Raw genomic sequence first — 12,784 nt, 5'->3', positions numbered from 1 at the left:
TATGTTCTAAAACAATTGGTTCATGCTTTCAGCTGTGCACTATCGAGTTATGGAGCACGTGGGAAGTTTGGAGAGCACGAAAGAAGCTAGAGTTGCCCTCGGCTATCGCCTCGGGCAACTCTTACGCTTCTTTCGTGCTCTCCAAACATCCCGCGTGCTCCATAACTCGATAGTGCACGCTAAAGCATGAACCAATTGTTAAACAACCAATCTTTTCAACCACCAAAACACAACACCATCGACTACAGAAGTGCCATTACTTAACTCCTTTAATAATTAGCCTACTTAGTTAAAGATTACAATACGTAGAGCACGCCAAAAGTTACTATGGTTGTGATGATTTAAACTATGAACAATTTTCAAATTTTAAAGAATTACTTCGATGTCAAAACTAGAAATTAAACTTAATAGGTTCTAGAGGAACCATACTCCGAGAAAAGTCCAACGTTCATTGCAATAAAGTCACAGACGATATTTTAAAATCCTGACAGCCAGTGACAGGGTCTAATTGTATATTACATAGACAAAGTTGAATAACATCTGCGCATGTCACATAGACGCCTATAAATCCATAGCAACAGTATGTATTTAACAATTATTCCACCCGCGCTTGTTAGATATGAGATGATAGATGGCCAACGAGGCGCGTAGTGCCGAGTTAGCTATAATCATCCCATATCCAACAAGCGCGAGTGGAATAATTATTCTTTTATTAAAAACACCCCCACGATATTAGACAAATCTTGTCTTCTCCTCTTTTGAGCTCCCTTTTAATTTTAAGCCGACGCGTACGCTTATCATATTTGTAGATTATGGTATATTGGCTCATATATCATAATGGTTAAGTCCATAAAAAGTCTTGAATTGCATTATTCAACGATCCGGTTTTTAATAATAATTGATGTGGCGCAATTTTTAAAAAAAATTGAAAGGATTAATCCTTGATACTTCAAAACCACTTTTTTTAAAGCAAAATATGATAAAACTATCGCTGGGGACCGCCCAGCTGACGTGTCGAGATCAACGTAGCCGAACTTACTCCAAATGCATTTTGACGATCGAACTTCGATGATAGACCGGTTAATATCAGCAAGGGAGAAACTATGGTGTGCAAACGATATTTTGTGCCCGTTTTGAGAGACATTTGAGGTAAAAGTTTGAAGCGTAATTTCTCTACTAGCGTCGTGATCTAGGAGGAAAACCACAGCGCGTTTCAATTTTTTAAATATTCTGCCATTTTTAGTCTAACGTTGCTATGGTTTCAAGAGTGAGCCTCAAAAGTTCTTGAGATTTGAATGGGTTTTTAGCTCTGCCTTTTACAGATCGGTTGCGGCACGTGTCAAACGCAACTGACTGCACTCTAATTGGCTCTTTAACTTGTAATGTTGATCGCTAGAAGTCTGGCTTACAGGGAAATTGTCTGTGGTTTCTTAAATTTTCTACATTACAATGCACCACAATTAGATGTTGCTTGACTTAATCTGTATAAGTATGCTGTAAACTGACGTCTTGATATCTTTGTTTGAACTCTCAATTCCGATTTGATCTTCGCTGATCTACGAGTAACGAGCCTAACGCTTTAAAGAATTACGAATTTATGATTATTGAACTTTATGTGTTACCAATATTCAGTTCTGCTGTACATAGCTGAGCAAGTGCATTCTGAACAAATCTCATTTCATTATCTTCAGGGCCAAAGTTCTTGACATAAATCGACAATGCACGACCGTAACACCCTTTTGCTTCTTGGCTGAGACCGAGATAATTGTGCAGAGCGCCCATGCTTTTGTAAGTATCTGCCACCTTGACGTGTTCCGGAGCAAATATTTTAAGGCGAATATCCAGTGCTCGCTCGTGACAGTCTTTTGCTTGCTCTAGGTCACCCAGCTGCCGGTGGACAATGCCCAGGTTATTGTAAGACTCTGCGACATAAACATGCTCAGGTCCGAGCTTTTTCAGCAAAACATCCAGCGCTCAGTCGTGACTGTCTTTTGCCTGCTTTAGGTCACCCAGTTGCTCGTGGACACGGCCCAGGTTACCATAAGACGTTGCGACATAAACATGCTCAAGTCCGAGCTTTTTCAGCCGAACATCCAGGGCTCGCTCGTGAAAGTCTTTTGCCTGCTTTAGGTCACCCAGCTGCTCGTGGACTAGGCCCAGGTTATTGTAAGATGTTGCGACATCAACATGCTCAGGTCCGAGCTTTTTCAGCTTAACATCCAGCGCTCGCTCGTGACAGTCTTTTGCCTGCTTTAGGTCACCCAGCTGCTTGTGGACTAGGCCCAGGTTATTGTAAGACTTTGCGACATCAACATGCTCAGGTCCGAGCTTTTTCAGCCGAACATCCAGGGCTCGCTCGTGACAGTCTTTTGCCTGCTTTAGGTCACCCAGCTGCTCGTGGACAAGGCCCAGGTTATTGTAAGACGTTGCGACATAAACATGCTCAGGTCCGAGCTTTTTCAGCCAAACATCCAGCGCTCGCTCGTGACAGTCTTTTGCCTGCTTAAGGTCACCCAGCTGCTTGTGGACTAGGCCCAGGTTATTGTAAGATGTTGCGACATCAACATGCTCAGGTCCGAGCTTTTTCAGCGTAACATCCAGCGCTCGCTCAAGACAGTCTTTTGCCTGCTTTAGGTCACCCAGCTGCTTGTGGACTAGGCCCAGGTTATTGTAAGACGTTGCGACATCAACATGCGCAGGTCCGAGCTTTTTCAGCGAAACATCCAGCGCTCGCTCGTGACAGTCTTTTGCCTGCTTTAGGTCACCCAGCTGCTTGTGGACTAGGCCCAGGTTATTGTAAGACGTTGCGACATCAACATGCTCAGGTCCGAGCTTTCTCAGCCAAACATCCAGCGCTCGCTCGTGACAGTCTTTTGCCTGCTTTAGGTCACCCAGCTGCTCGTGGACTAGGCCCAGGTTATTGTAAGACGTTGCGACAGCAACATGCTGAGGTCCGAGCTTTTTCAGCTCAACATCCAGCGCTCGCTCGTGACAGTCTTTTGCCTGCTTTAGGTCACCCAGCTGCTTGTGGACTAGGCCCAGGTTATTGTAAGACGTTGCGACATCAACATGCTCAGGTCCGAGCTTTCTCAGCCAAACATCCAGCGCTCGCTCGTGACAGTCTTTTGCCTGCTTTAGGTCACCCAGCTGCTTGTGGACTAGGCCCAGGTTATTGTAAGATGTTGCGACATCAACATGCTCAGGTCCGAGCTTTTTCATCTGAACATCCAGGGCTCGCTTGTGAAAGTCTTTTGCCTGCTTTAGGTCACCCAGTTTCTCGTGGACACGGCCCAGATTATTATAAATAAAGGTTTTTTGTAATTCATTACTTGGGTTTCTTAACTCGGCGATTGCTAGGACTGCTGTAAAGTAGCTTCTTGCAGCTGGATATTGAGAGTGGTCGCAGCACATATTTCCGAGAGTTGTAAAGACGTTAGAATAGTCCTGCAAAGTCGATCCACCAATATGAGCGACTTGCGATATTCCTTCTTTAGAAAAGAAGGGGTTTGCGTCTGTAATCACTTTTGCCAAATGGGGGACAATTCTCGTGCCAATGACTAGAGAATCTTGATCCTCAAATCTGGAGAGGGATAAAGCAGCTCCCAGTATGGATTTGATTTTCTCATCCTTTGTACATTTCTTTGTTACTGAATTAGCAACGTAATGGACGACTCCATGCACTCGAATGTACACACCGTTCTCCTCTTCGTCAAACAATAACAATGGGCATCGCTTTATCTTTACGCCAATTGCATCTTTATCTTCATATTCCTTTTCCATTTCCATAATGTACTCGACAGCAATATCTTTTAATATTGGTTGTGGCGCAGAAAGAGAGAGAAAAGTGAACAAGTGCTTTATAACTCTGTCGGAACTAATTTCCTTTTCCAAGGCGAGTGTTATTGCTGTGGTCATTGTTTTTGGGTAACTTGGGTTTGTCTCGGCTAGAATGTTCTCAGTTGTGCGTCGCTGTCCTTTTTCAAGTTTTTTTAGATAGTCGGTCCAGCCGAAGTTTGGAGCTATTTTACCTTCCCGAACTTGTCTTACATAGACGGCGGCGCCGGCCAAAGCAAGTGGCAGGTAGTCCAGATACCGTGCAATTTCTTTTTCCATCTTATCATCAGTGACACCAGAAAGGAGCCTTAACAAAGAGCTGGCATCGTCAGGAAGCATCCCTTCACTTACTGATATATGCTGAATGGAAGAACTTGTCAAAGGAATAGACGCGGTGTCTTGCGTTGTTATCAATAACTGGCCCCTCATCCATTGCTGGTTTGCTAAATCTGTCAAATAAGTATATACCTGGGACAGATTAGTGACATTGTCAACTACCAGTAACCACGAAGTGTAAAGCCCAATTTTTGCGCTTATCAGGGTCTTGAGACTTGCAATTTTCTTTTCTGTGTTCAGATCTTTGGAATTATAAGTGTCTGTAACTGAGTAATCCGGACATTTACAGTTTCGAGCGAAAGAGACATACGACTCCAAAAGTGTCTCTGAATTTTCTGCATTAAGCGTCATAACAAATGAAATCCCAGAGGGAGTTTCTTTGCTTTCGTCGAAAAATTGCTTAGCTACTAGTCGAGCCAGCTGAGATTTTCCACTTCCAGGGTTTCCTGATAAGTACAAGGTGCTTAAGCTGTGATTGTTGGAGCTTTTGAGTGCTTTGAGATGTTGTATGATTTTACCAACATCAGATTCGCGAGGGGAGACGTCATGTGCAGGTTCAGGGGGGAGAATGCAAAATGGGGGAACTTTGGTTTGCAGCTGTTCTTCAAGCGTCTGCCGCTGATTCTCTGTTTTTTCAAGTTCCTTGTCTTTTTCTTCAAGTCTTGTTTTTTTTTCAACAAGTTCCTTTTTTTGTTGTTGAATTTTTGTCTCCTTATTTTGAACCTCCTGTTGAAGGTCGTTAACTTTCTTCAACACATTTCTTAACTCTTTCGTGGGGAAACTTGTCTGAGTTTGGATTGCACGGATTTGTAGAGTGGGGAGACCGAGTGCGTGAAATGCAGTATTCACCTTTAAAATATCATCTTGAAAATCTCTGCTGGATAGGAAGCCTCGTGGTCTATGCGCAAAGTCTTCATTACGAAATTTTCTGAGATCATCCACATTTGACTGAACAGCTGGATGGAGACTGCAGATGGAATCGGAATAAAGAATGGCATAAAACAGCATGGTACAATCCCATTCCGCTCTGTCACCATTGATCATAGTTTTCAAGAGAAGGGCGTTTCTTCTTCTGTTTCGTGGGGATTCATGGCTCTCAAAGTCCATTCCATTTTTTGGTGCATCTTTCCATTCTCCCAGGGTTGCCTCGTAGCGATTATCCCATTCTTGTTTGAAGATTGTTCGAAGGCCTTCAGCAAGTACATCGGTGACAATGTAACAGATCCTGTAGTAATTCAATTGCTCCTCTGTATATTCCATTGGAGCGGCCATATTCAATCAGACCCTTTCAAAAGCAATGTCGCCATTAGTCAAGTCAGTTAGTTATATCACTTTGTTTATCTTTTCTAAGGACTAAGAATTTTTAAACTTGTCTAAACATTTACTACGATTAAGTTGGGTAAGACACGGACAAGGTTTTGGGACGGGGATTTGACCATAAGGTTGTCAGGGGAAATTTTATTCGTTTGGTAACCAAATCTCAAAAGCTGTGGGTCGCCAACTGTCAAACTTGGAAGGGGGTCTCAATGGGGTTAACCGTCAACCGTCAAATGGCCAAAATATTAACCGTCAACCGTCAAAAACTCAATATTTCTATCGTCAACCGTCAAATAAGCAAGCCAATGTTAGCCGTCAAATGTCTCAGATATCCTTAATTAAGAACTAAACGATTGCCTAAACTGGGGTCAACATCTGTTGTTCATACATTTACGTAAGTCTTTTAACTCCGCGACCAAACTGACTTCCGGTGTGGAAACCCTTCCGGTGTCGGAAAACGATAGTCATCTCTATCAAATAGGTGTTACAAATTAACAGTTCTAAACAACCACGTCATTATGAAAAATGACAGCCCAATTTGCGCGTTTAGTTGGTCTTATAAACGACATTCCAAAAAATTACCGTTAACCGATGTATGACCTAAAATTTAATCGTCAACTGTAAAAAGGGCTCCGTTTAAACCGTTAACCGTCAACGTGAGCCCCATCTTGGAAAAAAAGTCAAACGACACTTCGCCTATATCAAAAACAACAACAACAAATATAATATTTTTACCTCAAAACTTGGTCGCCAAACTTTCGTCGCTTCTCACTCAACTGAAAATGGTAGTACGCATTTGTTAACTGGGAAGTTTGTGCTCTCCCTTTATACTCTTTCGTCTCCGACAGAGTACAAAAGGGGGGAGGGGAGGGAAGTGGGACTGTAGAAAACTCACTGCCAGAGCTTTCTGGGGGGATAAAGTAAATTGTACTGTGATAAAATACGGTCATTTTCACATTCCCACACAGATAAAAGATTTCCCCAACCCATCATGAAAAGAAGAACGGTTTGCAAACACACAATTTCTAAGCGAGTTTACCAAGCTTTTCTGGCTTTGCATCTCATACAACAATGACAAAGATCGAGGCCGCGGAACAACATACCCCTTTAGCGACCTGATACTGGCCCGGCCAACCCAGCGTTCATTTAGACGCAGTATTAGCCAATTCGTTTATTGGTAACTCGTTACCACTAATTCATTTAATTGATTCAACAGTCTTTAACTGGCGTCAATCGAATACGATTCAAGTTTCCTAGAGTGCTGAAATTCAAATTTAAAAAATCTGAACAAAACTTTTAAAATATTTTAAGGTAAGAAAAAGCTTGTAAGAGCAATTTAAGTCGTCACATAAAACGAGGTAGTGGTTCATCGTTCTTTTCTTCCGTTTCCGCATTAGTGATCATACCGAGGTCGTTATCATCAATATGTAATCTGCCAAATTGTCTTGAAAAACGACAAATAATAACCGACACTATAGCTAGCGAGAAACCTTTCTCTCACAAAAAGATAACATCGCATATTAAGGGTCATGTTTAGACACCAAACTTTTTACGAGAAATATTAAATATTGTTATATACCTAGACTTTCACTCAACAAAACGATCACTGTGTGTCCCTCTCGCTTCCTAAACTTTTAGCCGTTACTATGTTGTAAATTGACATATCAGCTCGTGGCTATGGGCCGCATGCTCGTGTAGCACTCTTTGCACATAAAATAATTAAGAATCCAATAGGCATCCCGGCAGGTTTTTTCTTGAACTCTACCTCTAGCTTCTGACTTCGATAGCCATTACACTAGATTTGTATCTAACCTTAACTTCCGTAGGCCTCTAATACATAACAATTATGGAGCTTCTACTTTTACTTTCATTGCATCGAAAATATGAGAGGCTATTCCACTGCATCTAAAAAAATTATGTTAATATCGCTTCTCCAAATAATTCAAGCTATATCTTCTAAATTCGCAATCTGCTTCTTAGAATGCATTGATTCAGTTTACTTTAGTTTCTTTGTTCTTAGTCTTTGTTGTTTTGATTGATTAAAATTTACGTATCTACCAATACTTGTTACTTTGGCACCTTTACCATGAGTACTTATATAACTGTAATGTAAAAAAAAAAATTAATTCTCCTTCTTTTAAACTTAATTTAATTTTTATTTATTTATTTACTTGTTTACTCATTTCTATTTTCTCTTTGCTTATAATATTAACTTTGTATAAATACCTTGGTTAGTGTAAATATAAAATTAAAGTAAAGTAAGTCAGGTGTAAATGTTAAGATACACCAGTTAATTACACGTGACAGTGGCCAACTCGAAAGCTATGCTACTTTGGTCACTGTGCACATTTTATATACTGTTTCTTATATATTATGACTTTTGTAATCTGTAGTAACCTCTTGAAATAGTGCGAATAAAGACTTTGTTGTTGTTGTTGTTGTTGTTGTAGCAAGAGATAAAAACAAGTTGAGTTGGGAGCAACGTGAGCGGTGTTGTTACGAATGAAAATTATTTAGATATCGAATCAACCGAGTATAGTTGTCGTCCGGCAACGACACTGTGATTGGTTGATTCTTGGTCAACGTGCCCCTGATCAAATACATACATCTTATTAACCAAGCGCGAGGGCTGAACTGGGAGAATATCGGCCCGAGGTCTTGACAGTACGGACTGAGCGTAGCGAGGTCCGTACAAAAAAGACCGAGGGCCGATATTCTTCCAGTACGGTCCCGAGCAAACTTGGTTAATAAGAGATTTATTATACGACTGAAGTTCAAAGGGAGACAAGTGCGGTATCATTCGGGACCATTCGGGACAGTGCCTGGTCCAATACTGAGAGAATATTGACCGGCAATAGAGCCTTTTGATTGGTTGATTTTAGTTATTGGCCCTCTGACTGTCCGAGTCGTGTAATAAAAATGTATCCCGACCGGGATACAATTTGTATTTGTATGTTTTTGCCATATGGGAAAGTCTAAATATATAACATAACAATTATGTATGGTCCCTCAGGAAACTAGTTAATTTTTTCACCTAGCTAACTGTTTCCCTGTTTCCCTAGTTTTGTACACCTAACTAACTGTTTCCATCGGGACAATACAGTAAGTGTGTAATGTAGGCCTTTTTATGCCGGCGCCGATATTAAGTAGTGTCCCAAAGCAATTCTCTGAACAGTTCCTGGAAAACTGCTTCCTAAATCCTTAAAAGAATTGCTTTTGCTTCAGCACCAAAGCATTTCCATCAGAGTCTAAATCAGTCGTTCGAGATTCATGAAAAATTTAGTGGAAAAAAATCTTAGGGCGAATTTTAAGTATAGTATATGAACTATTGGAGCCGAGGTATTAGATTCGCTGATAAAAAGGTCGGAGCTCTTAACCGTGTAGAGATCGCTTAATCCTATCATTCCCAAGATCTCATTTGTAATTCTCTTTACTATCTGCCATACAATTCTTACGAGGTCAGTTGAGAGAATTTGGCATTGAATCAACTAGTAGTCCCATAAATTCCTATTACGTGTCTGCTTGATAGTGTATTGATTTTGTATGGAGAAATTCAATCTTGATCACTCATGAGAGTTAAATGTTTAAAAAGCCCTTTACTCTAATTAGCAAGCACAGAAAGAGAAATATTTAACCTTTAATATTGACGTAAAGTGAAACCACAGAATCCAATCAGGTGAACGCTTAATTAAGGAACTCTTAGAAAAAAAGTTACCCAGGGTTTAAATCTCGGGTCATGATTTCTTACTTTTACAATGTTATGAAGTGTAAACGATATTTCGTGCGAGTAACGGAATTAAAGAAACTGCACACCCACCCTTCCCAGCAACAGTCAACTCGTAACAAGTAAGGGTGACTGTAAGGTTCATTGGGGGGGGGGGGTAACCTCGAAGTTTCTCACATGGTTCCTAACAGATGCGAGATTTAAGGCCCGTTTAAACGGTTTTAACATTTCACTAACATTCGTTCCACAAATGTTGAACGGATGTTGAGCAAATATTGAACGCAAAAACAAATTTGTGCGGAGGCCTTTCAGAGGCCCTTAAAAGTTCTTCAAATGGTTTTATAAAGGAAAAGTTGAGTCGATGTTGAATGAAAGTTTGAACTGATTTAAACTTGATTCAACGCGCTTTTAACAAGGTTTTAACACTTTTTACGTTTACAACAGTGTTGGACGACCTGTTCAAACGCACCGAACATTTGGTTCAACTAAGTGTTAAGTGCATGTCGAAGAAGATGTTGAAACCATGCATTTACACCCGATTCGCCTTTAATCTACCGCTTCTAAGCGAATCTAATTATACCAAATTACCGCATACATGCTGATAAAGTAGGACCTATTTACCTACCGAGATTAGATTACCGAGAACAAAACAAAGGCCAAAACAAAACAAAACAAAGGAAATGATTTCAGAATGTCTTTGGTATCGCAGTCGCACTTGACATGTGGCAAGGTTCAAGCGAAAGAGGAAAATTCATCGCTTTTACATCTGGTAAAAAGAGATCATGGATAAAATTCCACGCGTGAAGATTACTGAAGAACAGAAAAAAAGTCTGAAATCATTTCCTTTGTTTTGTTTTCCTTTGTTTTGTTTTCCTTTGTTTTGTTTTCCTTTGTTTTGTTTTCCTTTGTTTTGTTTTGTTTTGGCCTTTGTTTTGTTTTGTTTTGGCCTTTGTTTTGTTCTCGGTAATCAATCTCGGTAGGTAAATAGGTCCTACTTTATCAGCATGTATGCGGTAATTTGGTATAATTAGATTCGCTTATAAGCGGTAGATTAAAGGCGAATCGGGTGCTCAATCCTCGTACCCAGACCATTCATGGCCCAGAGGTTACAGTCACACAGTGGGATCTGGGTACCAGATTAAGTTAGGGATAACATGTGGCCACCGCTGCAGCAAAACAAAGACAGATCTGAAAATGCCCAATAATTCAACAGACAGTTCCACCACTGTGGCAAATTTTGCATCGAAATATCTTAAAAAATTAAAAAAAAAAAAGAAAAGAAAAGAAAACTCTTGGAAATAAATCCCCGAATCGATAAACGACACAGTACGGTAACATTATTGTCTGAAGAGAAATATTTTTGCCTTTTTTTTTGTTTTCTATTTTGAAGAGGGGGGTGAATGCTTTTTAAGGAGTGGTCATTATTTGTCGCCTACAAAAATGGGGGGGGGGGGAGAGGGGGGTTGAAAGATGTTGTTTGTATCACAGTAAAACTTACCTAAGGCCTTGCTAGGGTTCTATGATATTCTTATGGTTCAAATTTTCTGATTTTCTGAACCTCCCTCCCATCCTCTAAATCCTTTACATCTCAAAACCAGGATTACGGCTAACCAGGCTGGTTTGTTTGACTTGAAATCACAACGTTGATTACAAACGCGCCAAGATCTCGGTAAAATCGAGCCAGCCCGGCTTATGTAACCAGGCCCTCTGTTAGTGTGTTAGTAAAATGTGACGATTTGTCGTAGTCTGCTAAAACCAGAACAAAAGCACCAATGATTTTCGTTATTTTTCTTACCTATTCCAGACGTCCTTTACATTACGAAGGCATAGTAAACGACCACTCAATGGGTCAAACATGTTTTTGCGCGCGAAATATCTTTGTGAATCAAAATCAGACAAATTTTTCATTTTTGTAAATGGGCTGAGTTTACCTCATACTAGGTGAATAAAATAGATGAGATCTTCAAAGAGGCTCATAAAATTGGATTAAACCAACACAGTTACATCAAACTCATTGGCAATTAAACTCACTTGCAATTGACATATGCTCTGTGAGAAGAGAGTGTTTTATATCCTTGTGTACATAGAAAACAAAGTTACTAAGACAATGTCAGAACTGCAAGTAGATTAATCAACTATTTATACCAACCTTTGATGTATATTGTATTGAGAACTTGAATGTTAATATTTAGTCGAAAGTTGGAGTAGCTTTTCTGCGAGCTTATTCAATGCGCTGATGTTCTCTGCATTTGATGTTCTGAAAATGTGTTTTAAAATTGTCTTCGCTTTGAAATAGGTATTCAGTACCTATGGAATATGCAGAACACTTATTGTCCGCTGGCGGATCCGAGTTTAATAATATCTCTTCCGAGTGAGGAGAGGGAACAATTAAGAGATATTGTGTGATATGCTGGTGAAGGTCTCTTTAGTAAAAGTGAAAGTCTCTGCCTAATTTATCCTAACATACAATTTTTTAATGAAATATCGATTTTTTTTTTGCATTCTACGATATATTCAGCGTTAATCTTCAATCAGAACCATATGTCCCTGAAAAAACTTTCCCATTGCGGACTAGGGATATAAAATTATTACATCTTTTCAAAGGTTCTTTTATTAAAATAATAGCCGCAGTTTTATCATTGCTACAAGGTTTTGCTCCTTTAATAATAGTAATCTCTGTACCACGATCAATTAAGAAAAACTCCTGTAAAACTCATTTATGCCTCTTGCTCGCTTGCCAATAACCAAGTGTTGAACACTGTGCATTGCTAGGGATGAGCACGGTTTGCTGGGAGAATTAAACGGACAACCTTTATTTGCCGTAATTTGGCCACTCAGTTGAGTGGCCGTTTATTATTAATACCAAATCGAATTACAGTGAAACCGGAAATAAAAACCTAATCCCAGCAAAGGTGAGGGCAAACACCCATCGAAAGAGGACTCAACGCACTTCTGAGAATGCTCAAAAACATTGGGCGGGTTTATAGGGTGGGGAATGTTGTTCCCTGCACCGAAGCTTAACTAAAAGAGGCCCGAAATCAAATATTCGGATGTTTAAGTATCTGCTATTATAAGTCCCGGATGTAACCTATCCGGGATAATGATAAGTCGCGGCGCAGGCTGCATAAATTAATTTATTCCCTTTGGTAATAAATGTCATTTAAAGTAAATAGGAAAGAAACAAACGAAAAAATCACGAGTATAAAAACCAGCAAACAAAACTTAAAGAACAAATCGAAAAGCAAAAAGGGCAATCCACAAGTTAATTCCCGCAAGATGTTAAAGCTGCACAGTAACCTGGACACGCTATAAAATCATAAACTAACCTGAATTAAGGCATCTCTCTCTATGAACTTGATTTCATAAACTTGTTCATGATCAATAACGTACCATGCCTCTCTACCAGTTAGCTTTGTTTTCCCTCGAGTCCTGATGTTTCCCGAAGAGAAGTCGAGGAAAAAATGAGGACTCTTGGGGAAACAAAATTAACTGTTTCCCTCGGGACCATACATTAAGTGTATAATCAGTAGGCCTGTTTATACAGGCGCTGATATTAAGTAGTGTTCCAAAGCA

The 12,784-nt window shown here is 40.0% G+C and overlaps 1 protein-coding gene across 1 annotated transcript; it reads right to left on the bottom strand.

Annotated features, from left to right (window-relative positions):
• Nucleotides 1-864: 864 nt before the first annotated feature.
• Nucleotides 865-12,455, bottom strand: LOC148730132 (uncharacterized). The gene has a single exon (XM_088760812.1). The coding sequence runs from the start codon at nucleotides 5,440-5,442 to the stop codon at nucleotides 1,975-1,977; it is 3,468 nt and encodes a 1,155-aa protein (XP_088616938.1). The 5' UTR covers nucleotides 5,443-12,455; the 3' UTR covers nucleotides 865-1,974.
• Between the last annotated feature and the right edge of the window lie 329 nt (nucleotides 12,456-12,784).

Source organism: Stylophora pistillata, chromosome 5 (genome assembly GCF_964205215.1).
Source record: "Stylophora pistillata chromosome 5, jaStyPist1.2, whole genome shotgun sequence".
In the NCBI taxonomy this organism is placed as follows: Eukaryota; Metazoa; Cnidaria; class Anthozoa; order Scleractinia; family Pocilloporidae; genus Stylophora; species Stylophora pistillata.
Note: the sequence above shows the minus strand (reverse complement) of the source record. Positions and strands in the feature narration are given on the sequence as shown.

What these genes read in the sequence shown, in the direction of transcription:
- LOC148730132 (XM_088760812.1), bottom strand. Translation starts at nt 5,442, where the DNA reads ATGGCCGCTCCAATGGAATATACAGAGGAGCAATTGAATTACTACAGG.